At 36.2% G+C, this 21,860-nt stretch overlaps 1 protein-coding gene and 1 long non-coding RNA gene across 2 annotated transcripts in view; both read left to right on the forward strand.

Annotated features, from left to right (window-relative positions):
* Nucleotides 1–12,363: 12,363 nt before the first annotated feature.
* LOC103524635 (putative U5 small nuclear ribonucleoprotein 200 kDa helicase) overlaps nt 12,364–21,860 on the forward strand; it is a 19,058-nt gene continuing 9,561 nt past the window's right edge. Inside the window, exons 1-16 of the mRNA XM_017449689.2 lie at nt 12,364–12,541; nt 12,653–12,816; nt 13,058–13,422; nt 13,646–13,800; nt 14,412–14,673; nt 14,949–15,281; nt 15,565–15,758; nt 16,396–16,551; nt 17,061–17,231; nt 18,087–18,257; nt 18,849–19,029; nt 19,428–19,522; nt 19,928–20,083; nt 20,514–20,669; nt 20,957–21,127; nt 21,618–21,788. Coding sequence (XP_017305178.1) covers nt 12,497–12,541; nt 12,653–12,816; nt 13,058–13,422; nt 13,646–13,800; nt 14,412–14,673; nt 14,949–15,281; nt 15,565–15,758; nt 16,396–16,551; nt 17,061–17,231; nt 18,087–18,257; nt 18,849–19,029; nt 19,428–19,522; nt 19,928–20,083; nt 20,514–20,669; nt 20,957–21,127; nt 21,618–21,788 — 2,946 coding nt within the window. The 5' untranslated portion in view covers nt 12,364–12,496. The remainder of the gene's footprint in view (nt 12,542–12,652; nt 12,817–13,057; nt 13,423–13,645; nt 13,801–14,411; nt 14,674–14,948; nt 15,282–15,564; nt 15,759–16,395; nt 16,552–17,060; nt 17,232–18,086; nt 18,258–18,848; nt 19,030–19,427; nt 19,523–19,927; nt 20,084–20,513; nt 20,670–20,956; nt 21,128–21,617; nt 21,789–21,860) is intronic.
* Nucleotides 19,410–20,040, forward strand: LOC113465457. Its single transcript, XR_003390164.1, has 2 exons — nt 19,410–19,522; nt 19,928–20,040. It is a non-coding gene; the product is annotated as an uncharacterized LOC113465457 (long non-coding RNA).

The raw sequence follows: 21,860 nt of genomic DNA on the forward strand, positions 1-21,860 counted from the left end.
TATTATTATTATTATTATTATTATTATTATTATTATTATTATTATTATTGGGTTTTGGTCTCCAAAGCTCCCCGAATTCCCTCTATAAACTTAACATATCCTCCCTAATGTAGATATTTTTCTTTCATAATATACAGACACCTACATGATTATCTTATTGGTACCAAAATAAGAACAATTTTAAAATGTTAAGTTTAGATTTAAATTCTGAATACTTAGCCACCCTGTATTTGGTGTAGGCTCTCCGCGGATTTCTACCTTCAGCATGAGATCGAGCAATCATTTCAATAATTATGCACGTCGTACAACAATAAAACCATGGCAAAAATAATAAATAAATGGTTTTGTGATTCTCAAAAGAAAACCAGACATGATTCGTAAAAAGCACTTTACAGATTGAAGAGATTAATTTAATGAGTTTAACAAATATTCGGGAGCTTTCTACATACTTGTACATAGGGTAGTAAGTATGTACAGTACATAAATTTCCACGAGTATTAGGATCATAAGAAAATATTAGCAACAGTAATAGGCTGATAAGTATTGGCAGTTCTGCAAATTCTTATCAAACGCCTACGATGAGTTTTCAATGCGAAATTGCACCCTCCTCAATGAAAAATTGAAGCTTAGTTACCTACCAGAAAGTTAACCGTTCAGATTTGAGTAATAATGAATTCTAATGAAAGAAATTAGATAAATAAATTGGAAAATGGGGACGACGAAAATGGTGGCACGGAATTGACTCGCACAGAGCTGATATTTATTAGATTATGTCGGATATATTTTTTATTCTATTGTACAAGTCCCCTAATAATAATCGTATTCATGGAATTAAAAAAAAAAATCGAGGCTGCCATTTTGTTTCTTTATTGTAGAAATTGATGATTGACAGAAATTACAAGTCTGAAAGGAATAAAAAAACGCAGGAGGAGATAATATCAGGAACATGTTTGACAGATTGTATCATCGAATTTTCCCTAATCTATTCAACGATTTTCCCAAAAGGTAGGTACCGAACTTGCTTTGTTTTAAATAGAAATAACGGTTATCGTACTTTCCTTTAATTTTGATGAAGACTATAAAAGTCAGTAAAAGAGCTGTGGACATTTTTTTATACCTACATATAAAAGAAATCAGCTTTGAAAGGGCGGAAATCAGGCCAAAAAATGAAGCTACCAGCGCCAGCGTGTAACGCAGAGTTTCATCAAATTTCTATTTCCCCTCTACTCAAGAGCGATCGGATTTTCGTGGTATTTTCTTCTTCTTCTTCAAAACAAAACCAGTACAACATGCGGAGACCACATTTAATAAGATCTAGAGCATATACTAATTATGGAACAAGAATGCTGTCGAATTTAATGCCTAAATTAATCGAAGAAATATGCGGAGATTTTCTAGACGAGAACAATAGAAGAATTGCAAAAATTAAAATCAAAGAAAAACTTGTTGAAGTAAATCGAAGGAACAACTGAAGAAAATAAAGAAATAAGAGAAGAAGAATCACCTACACCCCAAGAAGTTTTTGTAAGCTTTGGGGGTGATCTAACCTTTGTAATTTTTGTTTCGTTAAAAATAAAGTTATTTTCGTTCAAGTTCAAATTCCTCTTCTTATTACAAATTTACCAATAGAAATACCTACTGTATTTTAAAATCAACTTCATTATTAAAGTAGACCCCAAAAATATCAATGTTGATTAAGTATCTATTTATGCTACTAAAAGACCTTACTAAGATCATTCAAGATGCAAAGATAGAAAGGTGTTCGGATCGGAATAATGAAAATTTCCCACCTTGTTGTACCTATCAACCACGAATAATAAAATCGATATCTGATAGAATTCTTGTCCTTTGTATTTGACGTGTTAAAATGAATTGTTATTATGAAAGGATCATGATAAAAGAAATGTTACTTCAAACTCTGTGTACCTATTTATTTAATTATATTCAAATAGTATTGAGTACCTACCTATTTTCCTATCTAGATCTCAAGTACAACATTAATTGTAATACAATATTTACAGGATTATCCATCATCTAAGTTTCAAGTCCTTTGAACCTTGTGAATCAATTCAAAATCAGAAGAGGGAACATGTTATTAATAGGAAACAACGTCAGAATACTTTCTCAGTTGATTCCATGTAGATATATATTACTTAATTAGAGAAAATTAGCCACATAGGTAATAGTTATGTGGTCAATTCAGGTCAATAACCATTCCGTTTTTGCTGAAAATAAATACCTCCTGAAAACGGTAAATCGTGTATAAGTCAACCCAAATTCGACAGGAAAAATGCGACTAGTCATTCCGGGCCAATGTTTCTCATTTTGAGAGGAATATTTCCTAGCAAACCCTGTCGACCTCTAATGTCATCTCATACAAGAAATGGAATATCAAATGGAGAACAGGGTGTCCTGGAAATCCAAACAAAATTTTAAAACCGAAAAGGAATAAGCAGAATCTAGTACCTACTCTTTGGTAGGTAAGTACGTATTGTTTCTATTTATTAAAATCCCCACCATGTATGTCACCTAGAAATGTCTTTAGGCTTGACGAATGTAAAGGTAATGTCTCTTCGTAAGTAATTTAATTACCAAGTTTGAATCCTAACTAGACAAGATTTTCTTGTTCTCAATCCCGCATTATCTACATACCTATTCCAGATTTGATCACATGTACCAAGGATTACTTCATAGAACTTACTCGTATCTTCATCAGAGGCGTGATGGTCAAATGTCTTCATATGTGGTAAACACAAGGTGCGATAATTATAACAGTCTGAAAATATAAATAATTTTATCTTAATTCATATGGAATTTCACAGAGTCCTCTGTCAAGATGAAAATTGGAAGCTGTGAAATCGGGTAAAATTCTTTCTCAGACGCCCTGTACTATTATTGTAGTAAATGTCATAATCACTTTGATTTACCATGACAATAGATTTATTATATTATTTTGTGTTCAGTTCTATCTAGGCTATAGGCACAAAATGATCAGCTTTCTAACCTAGCGAATGGAATCATGGACTTCGGGAGATTGAACCCTGATGTTTGTTTGTTAAAAAATAATAATAATAATAATAATAAATAAAATAAAAAAACAGGAGTGTTTCGCTGCCGTTTTTATTTCGTACCAATGACTTTCTATTCTTTTTCTGTGGATTCCATCAACTGTTTCTACATCAGACCCATGTATTGTGGTCTGTGTCGTAGAATGCCGTATCTCGTAATATGTCCCTTATCAGAAAACATCTTCCCATTTAGGAGGTGCTGCTTCAATTTCTTTGTAAATTTCTTACTCCTTTTTCACCATCTCTTTCATGGGTCTCTTCCTTTCTTTTCTTTATCGTTTTTTTACCATTTTTGTCAAATGTCTCTTTTTTCTTATGATTCGTATTTTTCCTTTCTTTTGCGGTGTCACATTCAAGATGAATATGGATTTATAATCAGAACTATGTAATGATTTTCACTTACCTATGAATTAGGTAAGACCTCCTTTTGCTGCTGGATTAAAGAGACTTTTTAGTGCCATCCAGATTGTGTAAACAAGGAATATTTATTCCATTTCATTCTATTGTTCCCTAGTCTGGATTCGTCACATCACAAAGCGTTCGTTTTATACTCACAGCCATCCGCTCAGGGCTAACGACTGTAACGAAGTTTGTGTTGTCAAGTGAAAGTTTAGAAATTTGATTAACATTTTACATTGTCAATGCAATTTATGTATTCTACTTATGAAAAGAGGTAGCGAAAAAAATGGTACAAAAAAGCTTAAACGACTTTTTTTCCCCTTCTTCTTACACGAAAGGATGGAAAAGTTTTCTACTGAAGGGGTTACCACCATGGTGGACTTGTTAAGAGCGGTGATGTGATGTAAATGGTATTTAATTATATTTTATATTCAAAATGGTGCACTTTTTTCTAGACAATTTAATAAAGAAAAAAAGAGTTGAACTTTTTTTTTCTCCAGAAGAAAAAAACGTCTTTTATGGCTCTAAAGGTTTCCTTTCCCCCATTTCTCCCTTTCTTTCATGGAGGCTAAATTACGAAGTGTTGTCAAGAACGTGTATATAAAATTAAATAAAATTACTATCGTGTGCTTTCATTTTGGTTTATTAATACTAATTAGTTAATGAAAAAACTTATAGCTATATCTTTCCCAAACGGCTGTTTGATGGATCTGAGCGAACGCCAGCATTGTAGGACACTTTACCAACCTACAAAAATATTTACATTTTCCATTTGCATATAGTCATTTTTCTTTTTGATCTTTTATATCTCTTTGATGTATTTATTCTCATTTTTCAGGTTTTATTTGTATTTCATTTCCGAGAAGAAGAAAGGTAAGTTCCGAGGTGAGAATTTGTAATGAAGTCATAAATGCAGAAACTACTTTCTTAACATATACCTACCTCAAAACACCGTACGCTATGATTATATTCATTTATGGGAGATGAAACATTACAAATTACAATAAATCAGTGCGGTGTTTTGATAGAACTTAAACCAACTTTTGCTAAAACTAGGTTTGAATAGTAGAGATTGCCCTGGGCAATAATCTCCCCCTTCGTTTGTAATTTCTTGTAGAATTTTATAGGTAAGTAATGAATAGTCTAAACTCTAAATAAATTCAGATACAAGATTGCAATAATTAGAAAGTTCTCTCCAAGGTTTAACTATTTATAGCTTTCTCAGAAGTTCCAGATCGTGCAGGAGATTCGACTTTACAAATTCGAAATGAAAAAGAACACGAAGCAGGGCTATTTATGGGTTTCCAAGTTCAAACCAAATCAATCTATTCCTTCCTTTTTAACAGTGAATCTACTCTGTCGATTTGCCATTCCTTAATGTCGATGTCATTTTCTGTAAGACGGCACTACACCACATCACAAGACTTGATAATACAGTCATTAAAATACAGAAAGCATTACATGTAATATAAACACGAGAAATAAATTTGAATAAATAAAATAATTCTCTTTTTTTCCTTTTGAAACGTTGAAAATCTTCTGGGATGAAAGCATCAAAAAGACGCGAAGTGTTTCGGTAAAATAATAATAATAATGAGGGGATATAAAGCATACTCTAACCTTAGCAAGGAAAAGCTCAAGAAGGTAAAAAGTAAAGTTACACTCACTGATTTAGGTAGCTTCTTAAGAGAGAAAACTCGCCAGATATCTCGTCATTCTATACGAGTTTAGTAGCTTTTATGAGATGAGAGCTCAGAGCTGGAGTGGCCACACGAAATAACAAGTCAAAAAGAACGGAAACTTATTATTTTTCCGTGGTACAAGCATTTGCTTTTACCGATGGGTAATTGCGTATAGCATTTATTAAATACCTATTTTATTATCAAATGTTTGTGTACTGAAAAACCAATAAATGAAAACATATGTAGGTATTGAAGAAAAAAAAAAAGTTTTGGCTTTGGCTATCTGGTAAAATCCTTATTAGTTATTAGATATCATCTTATATTATAAGAACGAGATCCATTCACATTTCACACACTGATCGCTCTATCTCTAGAACCACAACACCTAGAAACTGAAATTTGGTAGGAATATTCCTATTATGGTCTAGTCACATAAGAAAGGATTTTGCGAAAATCTAAACCGATCCTGAGATATGATCAATTTTTGATCGCTAAAATCACCATAAGAAATACACAGAGTTCGACTAGTCATTCCGGGCCAATGTTTCTCATTTTGAGAGGAATATTTCCTAGCAAACCCTGTCGACCTCTAATGTCATCTCATACAAGGCACAACGCATACCCTTATCAAAATCCGTTGGGTAATGTTTTGACACTCTGAGCGTAGGGGGTAAGGGGTAGCGAATAAGATGCTTCTGTTTATTTTTTTTTTCTCTCTCTGATATTTTTATTTTGATTATATTGTTATCTTATTACTATTCTATTTGATATGTTGTTGGTGTTTTTCCGTTGTCTTCGGTCCTTCAACATTTGAGGGGTTGCGATTCGCAGCATAATATTGTAATTTTGCACGAATTGTACCTATAATTTTTAAAATTGGAGTTTTTCGGTGTTTTCACATTTTTCTTGTTTCCATTTTCTCGTAGATTTTATGTAGGTGTTCCTTCTTGTTTTTAAGTTTTCAAAGTCTGAACAACAGATCAACAAGAAATAATCTTGCAATCCAATCAGCTGAGTACCCATTCATTTTCTAATATCTACAATGAGATTAATAAAATTATTCTTCTATGCTCCTCTTCATTCCAATTTGTACAACTATGCGACTGATTACTGAGCCTCAATAGATTATAAATAATTATATTTAATGGAATTATTAAGCAAATTTCTTCCAGTGAAAAATTTTATCAGCCTCTACAAAAATCAGAAAATAATTGAGAAAAAAAAAAATGGAAAATTAGAATATGTCAGCAAAATCATAAAATGAGTAATCAAATATTAGATGGCGGAAGGAAGACATCCTTTAAAAATCAGAAATTAAGTGTATGCAAATTTTGAATTTCGATGAAGAAGGAATTTAAAAAATAGGGGTTCGGAAAATTGATTTTGATTGGTAGCAAAAAGGGCTAAAAAGTTGTTGAGGACCCTTATTTTGACGAAATTTCAATTAAATTGAAATTGACTTTTTTCTCAAATTGAATAGCAGGAGGGTATTTCTTGTCACCCTCACACACGCACGACACATGTACCTTTATCATTTAAATCCGAGATGCTCCCCATTCCTGAATTGGTTTATGAAAATTCGAAGAAAATTGTACACAAAATTCAAAAATCAACAGCCTGAGGAATTTTCGATTTTTCTCTCTTAACAGGAATCTTTCTTATATTTTTCCCAATTATATCACATCTCATCATTCCTTACAAATTCGTTCTCTTCAAATTCGCTCACACCTTCCTTTCTGACGTAATAATCTGTAGAGGGAGCGTCTTGTTACTTGCAATTAAAATTTGCTGCCATGATTTTAAGTGCTTAGTTAGACTGAGTTTATTATTGAAAACAAGAAATAAAAATAAATAAAATGAAATGTATAGGTCTCATTAAAAATATTATTTTAATGGTATTGGTGGAGAAGTGGGGTTTCTAATATAAAATTGTCCCCAGTCGCTGATTTGTATTTTATGGCAAGTAAGAATATACATAGAGTGAAACTCTCAATTTTCTATCTTATTTACCTGAAAAATTTGGGTGGATTAGAAAGTTAGTAAGTGTTCTTCAGCTTTTCCTTGTTAAGTTATTGAGAAGGTATACGTAAAGGTTTTTACCATAGTGAAATTAATTACTGAATTAGAATCACCCAATTAGACTCTATGTCGGTGATGGTCAAATGTTGTCCATTCAGGTTCTCTTCTCTATCCTGCAGAAGGTATCAGCACGGTCTAGAAATACTAGACTTTTCAGTTTTTTACACTGTGTATTTGTCTTAGGATGGAAAAAATGAATAAATGAAGAAATACATACACGATGCAATAATATGGAAGAAGTGTATAAAAAAGAGGTAGAAAAATATGTAAACAACTGGAAAATAAATAAAGTTCCTTTTTTTTAGAATTGAAGATGGAACTGAGGAATCGAGAATGAACAGAGTAATCGTATAACAGGAAATGATATTGAATTATATTTTATTATACTTTTACTTTTTTAATTTAAAATTTTTTACTGAAAAGAAACCGAGATGAGCAATTTCCATTCATTATTGGGAGAAAAGAAAAATTGAGCTTACAGCAAGTTATGCTCACTCAAAATAGATTCTTGGAAGTGACAACATCGACTTTTCTATCAGTGCTATAGTAAGAATGAAACCAAAGGTATCATTTAGAAGTCCCATAAGTTAAGTCTCAATTGACGTTTCGAAAATTTTCAAGAGAACACAAGGGCAAAAGAATGATGAAAAATAAAATTAGGATTTCTCCCTACAGTAATATGTTTTTGGATTTTTCAGATCTCAAGAAAACAATTTTACTGGGGAAAACTACCTAGGTATCTGTGTTCTGAAAAAGCTAGAGCAAAGATCATCCATTGGAGACGTTCTATTTAGAGAACACCTTGAAGAACTACTTACCTTTATGTATTATAGTATGTAATAATTCACACCTATAGTAGTACTATAGCATATTGACGAGTTATTGACTTTCCTTTATCTTCAAAACAACATTTTTCAGAGAGACCTTCCCGGAGTGTTCAGATATCAAGTTCAAATTGCAACAATATCAAATCCATCAAAAGGAAAATTTTAAAATAAAAATGTGACCAAAGTCCCAAGAAAGGAGTAAGCAACCACTGTTTCTCTCTGGAAATGAATATTAATTTTTTTCCTTCAGTTTCGACTATAATATATTCAAATATTTATAATAAAGAAAGAAAAAAAATGTATAAAGGCGTGTAGAAAAAAAGAGACGCCATTACTGTGAAAAAATGAATGTATGATATGAGGGGGTTTTATGAATAATGATCAAGAGGCAGTCTAAAAAAAAATATCTTAAGTTGAATTTTTCAACTTAAAAAAACATGATTATTATCATTACGGGAAACTACATTTGCATATATTATTTAGCCCGGATACCGAAGGAAAATGTATGAATAAAGTACCTAGATATAGACAAAACTAGGAATTTCCATAGAGTTATAAATCCAATTAGAAATGTTATCTAATGATATGCAGAAAAGCTGAAAAGTTGGGAGCTTCCGTGATGAATTTGAACTGGATTTTTTTCTTTTTTCTTTAATTTTGCATAAAAAAGAAAGGATTTTTTCACCCTTGTATCTTAATCCTATAATTTCTGATCATAACTCTGGAATCATTCCCGTTCTATTCCTGGATCTGGAACGGGAACCAGATAAATCTAAAACACACAACTTTTTTCGATCATTTGATTGAAGTTCATTTTGTGGTTTTTAACAAATTGTACCTATAGAACCTATTGTGTCTAACCTATCAAACTAATATAATGAAAGATAAATAGTCTGTCAGTTTATTTAATTTTATTAAAAAAAAAAAAAAAAAAATCACCAATAGTATTATCATAATTCTGATGTTAGGTTTGACAGTCAGAAATACCAACACACAGGATTAGTTTATTTAAAAGCAGCTGTTTAAAACCGTACAAAAAATAAATGCTCTTGACAAATTCAGTGAAATTGGTGGAGACGCCAAAATTTAGCCTTGCACACAATTTTTTTCTGAAACAAAGTCTCAAAATGGATTTAGTGTTCTTGATTATCATCTTGAAACCCATATTCTCTCAAATGTAACAAAACAATTAGATAATTTGATAGCTTTAACTTGGGAAAATTTAAAATTCGAGAGAGTTTCAGAGAGGCTCAATTTTCTTCAATTTTCAGAACGACACAATGATCGTAAAACTCTCCCGAGTCGTACAATCTAAAGCCAAGACCCTACTTATGTCAAGTATGACATTTAAAAAAAAAGTTACTATCAATTCTATTCGAAATGGAATTGACAGCAGGAGGGTGCGAATCTAAATGACATAATTGCTTTCAAAATAAACATGGGAGCCCCTTACCCCCTCTATTCATAATTGTCAAAAAAGTTTCTTTAAAAAATGTAAGGGTTAAGGGGGTCCCTCATGAAAGATAATGAATGCCATTATGCTCGTTGTAATTTACAAATGGAGACCAATCTGGGATTAACCCTTTGGACTCGTATTGATACGTATCTTTAGGGGGATAATTTAGAAGTCTTTGGATTTTAAGATGAAGCAATCAGCTTTTAAATAGGTTCCTGAAAGAGGTAGTTGTAAATTACTGAATCAGTACTTATCAAGTTGATGTCATACACGTACATAGATTTATAATCAAATAATAATCGCCACATTCTATTATTTAAGGCCGGCCTCTCACTTTCAGATAGACCTGACAGGTTCTACGCCTGAACAGGCCCGCGTGTCAGGTCTACCTGATTCAATTTACTCGATAAAAAATATTGTATAGGAAGGGTTAGCAAAAAAATCGTGGCATTTGAAATAAATGTCCCGTTGGTTTCACATCAAGCTACTGGAAAGAAAAATTGTGAATGATTGTGATAATTCTTTAATTTCTCTCCCAATTTCTCTCATTTGACAGAGTTTTTTTTTTTATTAGGCGCTTTAACACTTATTGGGTCGTTATTATTTCGTTTAGCCACTGTTTAGGCAACTAAGCTTACACATTTTTAGATTCGGAATATCTCCCTACTTTTGGATAGCTTTGAAGATTTTTTTTTCTGCCTTCAATAGGTATCCATTTAATAATAAAATAGAAAAAGCTGTATACTTACTAATCGGTTATTTTACTCTCTATCAGTGTAGATCAAATTTGATCTGATGTTAGGTAAATGAAATTATAATTCAGTACCTATTTGACGTTTAATAATGGTTACGATTCCACATTTTTCCCCAATGGTAGGATGGAGAATTTCAACCAATGAAATCCCAAAGGAAAATAATAATAATAATGATTGTTTATATGCGCTCGAACCTCTTCAGTTTAAACATGAAATTTCCTTTCAATTCCATTTTTTAGCCCGTCCTTCCTTTATTATTACGATAGTAATAAAAAAAAGGTATAAGGGACGGGCTATTGTATTCGCTTCAGTGTCGTCTGTCAGTCTGTCTGTCCCCATAGAAGGACTTATCCAAACCTGGTCGACCTATATATCAAATTAAAGGTCTTTTTACCAGGATCACGAAAATGGTGCAAATTTTGTACGAAAAACCAAAAAGCCAAAAAACCAAAAAAACTGATTTTTGGAGAATTTTTTTCACATTTTCTCACACAAATGAGCTTTGATCTTGAAATTTGTCGCAACGACCTATGAACTCAAAGCGAGAAAGTTTTAGATAACACTTCAGTCGTTACTATAAAGTCCCTTCACCCCAGATGTCTAAAATGTAGTAATATATGTACGTATACCTACTAAAAGTATTGGCCTATAATTTGGATTTTCTTCTTCTTCTTCTTCTTCTTCTTCTTTTAGGGGCCACATGAGACTGAGACTGTAGACGTCAAGACATTACCCTTATCTATTCAGGGTCCTCCTCGAGCTTCATTTTTCTCCTTTACTGTAGGCAAAATTTGGACCAACTTCATCCATTAACAAAAAATATTGAATGGATTCTGATTTCAGCAGATGTGAAATGCGACCAGTCCAAGAACCTTACACACGCGGATTCCGCAGGGTTGCCAAGTCGCACAACAAATGCAGGTTCAACAATCTGAGACTGTGTGTGAAACAGTTCCCTCACTATGAAACGGTGTATAAGACCTACTACCAGACCGAGCTTAGATGTATGAAAGATTAGGTTCGAGATCAAGACCTGACGTGCAGGGAAAAAAAAAAAAAAGTTACCTTTGCACAAATTTTCCCAATATTTTCTCGGGGTACCTACCTACCTACCCTATGTTGGGTTTTTGATAGTGTTACCTTTGCACAAATTTTCCCAATATTTTCTCGGGGTACCTACCTACCTACCCTATGTTGGGTTTTTGATAGTACCTATATGTTGTCATCATGGTTGGATTTCCAATACCACTAGATATCTGTAAGTAGAGGTACATATCCCATGTAAATAAGTTAGTACCTACCTACAGATATTGGACATGGCAACAAGAAATTGACTTTGGAGGCACATCATTTTCTCTGATACCTTCTACATAATTATATTTTATTGATAAGATTTTTATGTGTATGTGTAAATATTATTTATTCAACTTTATGAATGGAAAAAATTACATAAGTTACCTATATCTAATTACAGACATGGCTTTTTTGTTGTATCTTCCTCTTATCTACATAATATTTATTTACAGATGAATACTTAGTCCAAACCTAAATTTTAAATTAAGGTATTAGGGTATTTTACCTTTTTCCATCGGACAGACAGTAACCACCTTCTTTTCGACTTGCAAACTTATCTGAGTTAACTGAGTTATCAGGCTTATCAGTTTATCACGGTTCAAATCTTCAAAAACTTCACGTTTGTGTTTTAACGGTTTGCTTTTCAAAATTTCAAAATTCAAAATTTAAAATATTTGAATTTACCGCTAAAATGAAATATGAAAAGTAAACAACAGAGAAAATTTTGTAAGATTGTTACATACGATCATTGATTTTAACTTACCAAACGAAGTGAGTTCTTAAGTTTTAAGTCGAAAATGCTTTTTTCTGGCAGGCCAGAGGGGACTATTGAATAGTAAAATTTGCTGAAATGGCCCTAAAATCCAAGATATATACCGGTTAACCTCAGGTAAACCTGTGCTGTTTGGCCCTTCTACAAAAGTGATCGTGTGTAACACCCTTCTGAAGTATTTTTTCTCTGTTGTTTACCTTTAAGACATTGCAGCGGTAAAATTCAAAAATTTTGAAAAATCGTAAAAACCGTAAAAAAAAAAAGAAAAGTGGCAGTTCAGGCAGTTCTGCTCGACAGAAAAAGGCTATAAAAGTTCAATTTCTTTATGTATCAAGCTGAAATATTCATGTAACTGATCCTATTTGAACTTCAGAACCTGTAATCATGGCTGACGCAGCGGCCAGACAGCTGCAATATGAATACAAAGCCGTAAGTACCAGTGCGACGCCAAACAAACGTTTTCAGATGTTGAAATGCAAAGGCCCTAATTTACTATTTTATTCATAATTTTCTTAAATTCAAACTTTGTTTCAATTACAGAATTCAAATTTGGTGTTACAAGCTGATGTGCGTCTCATTGAAAGACGTAGCAGAGATGAGGCAACAGGAGAGGTGTGCTCTCTGGTTGGAAAACTTGAAGGCACAAGAATGGGTGATAGATTCATGAGAACCAAACCAATCAAGGCAGAAGAACGTAAAGTGAAGTAAGTTATGAGTTATCAACTGAAATCATTGGTTAGACCAGGGCCTTATTACACAAATAGCTCTGTTCTCCCCACTCATCCCTTGAAAAAAAAAAAAAAAACATACCATTACTTAAATGGGGTTTCCCTTGAACAAATGCAAAATAGTGATATTTGGCACTAGGTACAGAGTGTTGCAGAGAGATGATATCTACTCTATTTCATAAATTATTAACCTTGTGTACAACTTGTAAATTTTCAGACGTCAAAAGCGTGATGAGGCACAGTATGATTTCACTCGTATGAAGGGTGCCACTCTACTATCAGAAGGTGTTGATGAGATGGTAGGCATTATCTACCGACCCAAAACCCAGGAGACACGTCAAACCTATGAAGTCCTGCTGAGTTTCATTCAGGAGGCATTGGGAGATCAACCTCGGGATATTTTGTGTGGGGCGGCAGATGAGGTGTTAACAGTGCTGAAAAATGATCGTATGAAAGAGAAAGAAAAGAAGAAGGAGACAGAGAATCTGCTTGGGTCTCTGGCAGAAGAACGGTTTGCCCTTTTGGTCAATTTGGGCAAGAAGATTACAGACTTTGGTGCTGAGCAGAAGTCTACCACTGCAGGTAAATAGAAACCTTTGAAGAACATTGGAAAGTTGGACTGGTAACTAACTTAGGGGACTGGCATAATTTTCCAGTTGTGTCATGAAGTTTACGAAATAAGTCCTCATTAAAATTTAAACCTTTGGAGAGGCTGCAAGGGCCCTTTTTCTCAGTGAGTTCTAGTAATGATTACATAGTTGAAAATGTGAAACTTAACAAAACTGTTCCATGTTGTTTTTGACAGAGGAAAACATAGATGACACGTATGGTATCAATGTTCAATTTGAAGAGAGTGAGGATGAAGATGATGAGGACACATTTGGAGAAGTGAGAGAAGCTGAGGAGCTAGATGACGAGGGAGAAGAAGCTCGAGTCAATACGGCTATCCATGCTGAAAATGTGAGTATAGAAGGAATTTAACTGGTAAGCCAGCCTATTTAGCTATTAGCTTGGAGGGTAGTGTGTCTACCTTGTAAGCTTTAGGCCACGGGTTTGATTCCCGCCCAGGGCAGATTTTATCCTGAAGGGATAAGGATTGTTCTTGGAACACCTGGCTTTCTATTCTGTCTTCCTTCTCTCTTCACTTTCAGGACTATAAGACCTAAGCAGTTTTAGTTCCCTCTGTCAAACCTCTTGGGAAAAGAAAAAAAAAAATGGTAAACATACCTACTTGAATCACAAATGTCGTTCCCCACTTAATTCACCTCGATAAATTTTGTGATTTGGCTTACACTTTAATCACCAACCTCTAGATGCGAAGTCTACTGCGCTAAAAAGAAGAAGTATATCCTGCCAATTAAAATGGAATGCTTGGGGCACGTCAGAATGACCTAAAGAGACTTCTTGCAATTCTAAACATGTTTCTGTCAATAACTGACATTACTTTCAGCAGACTGCAGGAGTAAAGGGACTTTTCAATCTCATTCTGGCAGTATAAACAGGGTATATTCTGTGCTTAGTTGTAACCTCCAGCCCACTTTCCCTACTAATCTCCAGTCTCATTATTCCAGCTGGCAGGCGGGGAAGATGCAGAAGGGACGGGACGTAAGAAGGACAAATCCCTGCACCCTCTGGACATCGACGCCTATTGGCTACAGAGACGTCTGTCCAAGATCTACGATGATGCCATGGTATCCCAGGCCAAAGCTGGCGAGGTCCTCAACATTCTGAAGAGTGCTGGGGATGATAGGGATGCAGAAAATCAGCTGGTCCTGTTGCTGGGATACGACTGTTTCGATTTCATCAAGATGCTCAAGAAGTACAGACAGATGAGTGAGTAGAATATTGGGTTACTGGGTTTGGACTGGTACTGTTGGGCGTGATAATTAATATGATCAGGACTTTTAGACCGTTCATTTGAGAAATCTATGATAATCCGTGTACTTACTGATCAAATCAGACTAACGTCCCTCAACCCTAGGAATGAGCTCTACCACTTTATGATTGCCATTATCGTGATCAAATTTTCGAATAAATCGGACCATCTTTTAAACGTGGGCACTTTGGTTCAACAAAAAACATCTAAATGATTTGTCTCATGTTTCCAGTCCTCTATTGTACTCTGCTGGCATCCAGTCAATCCGAATCGGAACGGCAAAAACTTCGCGACACAATGAGTGAAGATCCCGCCCTGGCCAAGATCCTGCGTCAATTGGACACGGGGAAAAATGAAGATGGTGATGCCAATGATTCAGCTGACGCGCGTCAAAGTACGTCCATTCGGCATCAGATGGGACAAGGAGGTGGAGATGGAGTAGCCGTGGTGGCTGGGACACGCCAGGTTCTGGATTTGGAGGACCTGCAGTTCAGTTCGGGGTCGCATTTCATGTCCAACAAACGGTGTGAACTTCCCGATGGATCCTTTAGGAAACAGAGGAAAGGTGAGTGAAGAGAGAGTTGTCCCATCATACTAACAATAATAATAGTTCTACTACTATTATTGTGGTCAAATTCTCAAATTATTTTGAGGATAAAATTTGATACCTTGGCTGGGATTGAACCCACGCCCCCCTGTTTACCAGGCGAGTGTCTTGACCACTACACCACCGAGGCAGAGGAATACGAGTCCAATATTCTACCTCTGAATACTTACAATGCACTACCACTACCTCTGAATTATTAGTATTATTACTTACTGACTTACTTGAAAATTCACTTCCCCAGGTTATGAAGAGGTGCATGTCCCGGCTCTGAAACCCAAACCTATGGGTCCTGATGAAACCCTGGTTCCTATTGATAAGCTGCCCCGCTATGTGCAACACGCCTTTGAGGACTTCAAAACCCTCAACAGAATTCAGAGTCGCCTGTGCAAGTCAGCCTTGGAATCGGATGAGAATCTGCTCCTCTGTGCTCCTACTGTAAGTTAATGAGTTATCCACCTTATGAGATTTTTCCACCTATTTACACCTACACTTTAACACTTTAGTAGAGAGGTTGAAGTATAGTGCAGAATAGGAATTAAAGTGTAGAGGTCAAAGACCACTTTAATTTTTCAATTTTAATTTTTATTTTAAATTTTCTATTTCTATTTTGTGCTTGTAACATGTAAACAATTTGTTTTGAGTTGAAATACATGAAACTTTGAAATACAAATACAAAAATACACTTGTCAAGTATATTTGACGTCTAGTGCCGAAAATTCCCCGGAAAGATAGGGTGAGGCTGAGGAACTGTGAAAGTTTGACTGTTTTCGTTAGCCTATTCTAGGAACGACTATACACTCTTCACTTCTTACTTCACGAGTAGAAAATACATTGAGAACCCTTTTTCTAAGCCTGAAGTAAAAGAAAGGAGTTCTACGATAGGACCCTGAACTTGAAAGAAGACTGGTCGAATGGAACCAACGAGTAATGAGTCTCGTTAACAAATCAGTAAGCCGTTTTTGTAATTTTCTTGTAATGTAATTATGAGTATTTTTTTCAAAATACTCTTTGGCTTGATTAGAACTTGCTAAAGCGAAACAATGCTTCAATAATTTTATTTTGATATTTCCAGGGTGCCGGTAAAACGAACGTAGCTCTGCTCTGTATGTTACAAGAGATCGGCAAACACATTAACGCTGATGGCACCATCAATGCTGATGAGTTCAAGATTATCTACGTGGCCCCCATGAGATCTCTAGTACAGGAAATGGTTGGCAACTTTGGAAAGGTAATGAAAATCGTGCTTGATTTTAGACTGCTCGAATTGGACTGAAGACTTGAAGAGTCCCTTTAGTTCACCTATACAGGGTGCGCCAGAAAAACACTCAGGGTAGGTAGAGCTCATCATTTCCAACAAGGTTCTGTGGGTTATTTTCGTAACTTCGACTTCGTTTCCGAGAAAAGTCCACCCTGTATAGACTACTACTATTATTATGCTCAAATTATCAAACAATGTTGAAAAAAATGTCATACCTCGGCCAAGATTGAACCCTTTGTGCTTAACATTTCGCGAAAGTTTGATGTTACATGTTACAGGAACTGTTGAATTGGTAATGGAATGTTTTTCTTCTGTAATACTTAACGTCGTAACTTTTGCGAAGTCTATTTTTATTATCTATTACTACAGTTATAGCGAAGCTATAGTAGTAATGAGAGAGTGTACTACTTGGTCCTTTTTTCCCCTTGCCTTACAGTCCCTTATCTAATTATATCTATGTTTCTGCTTGGTCTTTACAGAGGTTGAGATCTTACAACCTGACTGTATCTGAGTTGACGGGGGATCATCAGCTAACCCGGGAGCAAATAGCTGCCACACAGATCATTGTGTGTACTCCGGAGAAATGGGACATCATCACCAGGAAGGGAGGAGAGAAAACTTTCACCCAGCTCGTCCGTCTTATTATTATTGTAAGTAGTAACTTCAAACAGTGTATTGCCACCGCCATTTAACGTGGAATTCTAAATTGGATATCATTAAGCAGAAAAAAACCGAGGACACGGTTACCCCAGTGCGCTTACTTGCCATGCAGAAGGTTCCGGGTTCGAATCAACAAAAATTTGCACTCATATTTCGATTGCAAATATTTCAACGGGTTACTTTCTGGTGTTCTTGTGTTGACCCATCACCTAAATGGGAAGTATTGTGTCTCTTCTCACCCATCCGACGAGAGGCATACTACGGGATGGGCATATTCATTACCACAGACCACATGCGTCTAATGTAGCAGTTGTTTCATTGCTACGAAATAAAAACGGTGGTGAAACTCCTCAAACAGTGTATTGTCACCGTCATTTAACGTGGAATTCTAAATTGGATATCATTATGCAGAAAAAAAACCGAGGACACGGTTACCCCAGTGCGCTTGCTTGCCATGCAGAAAGTTCCGGGTTCGAATCAACAAAATTTTGCACTTATATTTCGATTGCAAATTTTTCAACGGTTTACTTTCTGGTGTTCTTGTGTTGACCCATCACCTAAATGGGAAGTTTTGTGTCTCTTCTCACCCATCTGATGAGACTGAGAGGCATACTGCGGGATGGGCATATTCATTACCACAGACCACATGCGTCTAATGTAGCAGTTGTTTCATTGCTACGAAATAAAAACGGTGGTGAAACTCTCATCTTTTTTTATGCTCAACTTTGGTATTTCATTAGGAACGGGTGCAGTCTACGTTATGTCTATCGCCTCTGGTTATTTTAATGTACATATTTTCATCAGAGCCGTTTTTCAAATAAATTTCAACTGTTTCTCTATTCCAGGATGAAATCCATTTGCTTCATGATGAGCGAGGGCCCGTGTTGGAAGCTCTCATAGCTAGAACCATTCGTAACATAGAGGCAACACAGGAGGATGTGAGACTAGTAGGTCTGAGTGCCACTCTGCCCAACTATAAGGACGTAGCAACCTTGCTCCGAATCAAGCCTGAAACTGTACGTATATCATCTAGCCTTTTTACTTTCCATTACACTATGTGAACTTATGCAATGTAATGAGGAAGTAGGAATTGGTTAAAATTGTCGGGAAATTGATGGAAATATCTGTTTTAGGATCCCCTGAGTAAAAAAAAGTGATGAGAAAGTCGTGTGATACTCAAATTATTTGTTGTAAAGCAGAGTTTTTTCACAACTTTTTTGGATATCATAGCATTAATAAGTGTAATCAATTTTCATATTTCAAGAATCTGTTAATACTAGCACTGGTCGCTACTCGATTAAAATAGCTACTCAATTGTCCTCTCGAGGCTGATTGCACCTCAAACTCGAAACAAATGGCCGGAAAAACTTCGACCCCGCCGGGAATCGAATCCAGGACCTTCGGCGTGCAAGCGTGCCGTGAGATAGGCATGACACCCCACAGTGTTGGAAGGATTTAGATTTAAAACTCTTTGGATGTCGTCTTTGTGATTATCACACCAGATTTTTAACATTCTATTTTGTCATCTCCTAAACCAGTCAGGCAAAGGCAATGTATAGTGAACTTGTATACTGTATAGTGACGTCATTCTTCTTCCGTCCCCCCAGGGTCTGTTCTACTTTGACAACAGCTTCCGGCCCGTGGCACTGGAACAGCAATACATCGGAGTCACCGAGAAGAAGGCTCTGAAGAGGTTCCAAGTGATGAACGATATTGTGTATGAGAAAGTAATGGAGCATGCGGGCCGAAATCAACTGCTGGTGTTTGTACATTCGAGAAAAGAAACAGGTGAGTGAAACAGCAGTATACAGGGTGTTCCGCGAACGACTGTACATGTACAACCCTTGAGGGTTGATGCAGGACCTAAAGGCCTACCAGAAAACCTATTTGGTCAGATCCGATTTTCAACAGGGGCGGAATGAAGTATCTTCGAACTCAATGATTTTTCTTGTTACATGATAACTTGTAGCCAGCCTAGTTAGCTTGGTTGGTAGCGCATCTGCCTTGTAAGTGCTGTTTCGCGGGTTCGATTCCTGCCAGCATTGAGCTTTTGGCTCTCAGCTCTATGCGGTTGGAATTCGTCGTCCTCTTCGTGCTCTATGCTCTCCGCTCTGTTTTTAACCCTAGGAAGACCTTTTATTGACATGCTATCCTGTGTGTATGATTTCTCAGATCTACATTGAGAGTGGAACTAACCATCAGTCCTGATTTCCAATGGGATGAGAAGCTACATGGAGGTTCAGAAGGATTCTGGATTCTAGTGGAAGATGTAGACTCTGAGGTAAGTATGACTTGGTTCAGCCTCCATTAAATTGATTTTAACAGGAATACAAAAAAAAATCGATAATTATCGAGTTCACAATCTGCGTTCAAGCTCGGTTTAAGTCTCGGATTAAATTAGCCAATCAGATTACTTAAACCTGCCCTGGGCGGATTTTATTCCGAACTGATGATGATCGTTCTCGGAACGGCTGGCTTTCTCCTATCCTGTCTTCCCTCTTCCATTTCGGGACGATAAGACCTTAGCAGTTACAGTTCCCTCTATCAAACCTCTTGAGAAAAAGAAAGATTTAAAAAATTAGGTTTTATTTAACGTGGCAGGATTCTCAAAAATGAGCTCTTTCACCCAATATTGTCTTCGCGGAGCCATCTTCTCTAACCTACGCCACCCCTGTTTGTATTCCAGGTGGTTCTTCATCACGAGTATTTCCTACTCAAGTCCCGCTACGCCACTGATGATCACGTGGTCAAATTCTTCGTTCCCGTGTTCGAGCCCCTGCCCCCGCAATATTTCCTACGCATCGTGTCTGATCGCTGGATAGGAGCGGAGACTATCTTGCCCGTGTCGTTTAGGTGAGATATTAGTCTTTTAAGCCAGTCTAGTCGCGCCTGCCTTGTAAGCGCTAGGTCCCGGGTTTGATTCTGTTGAGTTGGAGTTCTAATGTAGTAAGAAAAGATCACTTTGAAAATAGAACATTGGAACGAATTTATTTTGTGTAGACTCCCACGAGTAGAAAATGTATTGAGAACCCTTTTTCTAAGGCTGAAGTAAAAGAAAGGAGTTCTACGATAGGACCCTGAACTTGAAAGAAGACTGGTCGAATGGAACAAACGAACAATAACTCTCGTTACCAAATCAGTAAGCCGTTTTTTGTAATTTTCTTGTAATTATGAGTATTTTTTTTTTTTTTTTTTTTCAAAATACTCTTTGGCTTGATTTGACCTGCTAAAACGAATTCAATGCTTTGATGACTTTATTTTGAAATTTCCAGGGTGCCGGTAAAACGAATGTAGCTCTGCTCTGTATGTTACAAGAGATTGGCAAACACATTAACGCTGATGGCACCATCAATGCTGATGAGTTCAAGATTATCTACGTGGCCCCCATGAGATCTCTGGTACAGGAAATGGTTGGCAACTTTGGAAAGGTAATTAAGATCGTGCTTGATTTTAGACTGCTCGAATAGGACTCATTAAAAAAATGGAGGGACCATCAGTTAGAGGTTGGAAAATGCTGTGTGACCCTCTGTGACACGAATATGAGAACCTAGATTAGTGCATATTTGGGCAATTTTTGGTGCATATTGTATACATATTTTGGCCATTTTTTCTTGTATGTAATCCGCTCCCTAGTCATAACTTTTTTTTTGCCTTGTCTTAAAATCATATCTATGTATGTATATTCGTATTGAAATGTTACTCTTGGTGTTTGCAGAGGTTGAGATCGTACAACCTGACTGTATCTGAGTTGACGGGGGATCATCAGCTAACCCGGGAGCAAATAGCTGCCACGCAGATCATTGTGTGTACTCCGGAGAAATGGGACATCATCACCAGGAAGGGAGGAGAGAAAACTTTCACCCAGCTCGTCCGTCTTATTATTATTGTAAGTAGTAACTTCAAACAGTGTATTGCCACCGCCATTTAACGTGGAATTCTAAATTGGATATCATTAAGCAGAAAAAAACCGAGGACACGGTTACCCCAGTGCGCTTACTTGCCATGCAGAAGGTTCCGGGTTCGAATCAACAAAAATTTGCACTCATATTTCGATTGCAAATATTTCAACGGGTTACTTTCTGGTGTTCTTGTGTTGACCCATCACCTAAATGGGAAGTATTGTGTCTCTTCTCACCCATCCGACGAGAGGCATACTACGGGATGGGCATATTCATTACCACAGACCACATGCGTCTAATGTAGCAGTTGTTTCATTGCTACGAAATAAAAACGGTGGTGAAACTCTCATCTTTTTTTATGCTCAACTTTGGTATTTCATTAGGAACGGGTGCATTCAACGTTATATCTAACCTCTGGTTATTTTAATGTACATAGAGCATTTCTTTAAATAAATTTCAACTGTTTCTCTATTCCAGGATGAAATCCATTTGCTTCATGATGAGCGAGGGCCCGTGTTGGAAGCTCTCATAGCTAGAACCATTCGTAACATAGAGGCAACACAGGAGGATGTGAGACTAGTAGGTCTGAGTGCCACTCTGCCCAACTATAAGGACGTAGCAACCTTGCTCCGAATCAAGCCTGAAACTGTACGTATATCATCTAGCCTTTTTACTTTCCATTACACTATGTGAACTTATGCAATGTAATGAGGAAGTAGG

This window comes from Diaphorina citri, unplaced genomic scaffold (genome assembly GCF_000475195.1).
Source record: "Diaphorina citri unplaced genomic scaffold, Diaci psyllid genome assembly version 1.1 scaffold109, whole genome shotgun sequence".
NCBI lineage: Eukaryota > Metazoa > Arthropoda > Insecta > Hemiptera > Psyllidae > Diaphorina > Diaphorina citri.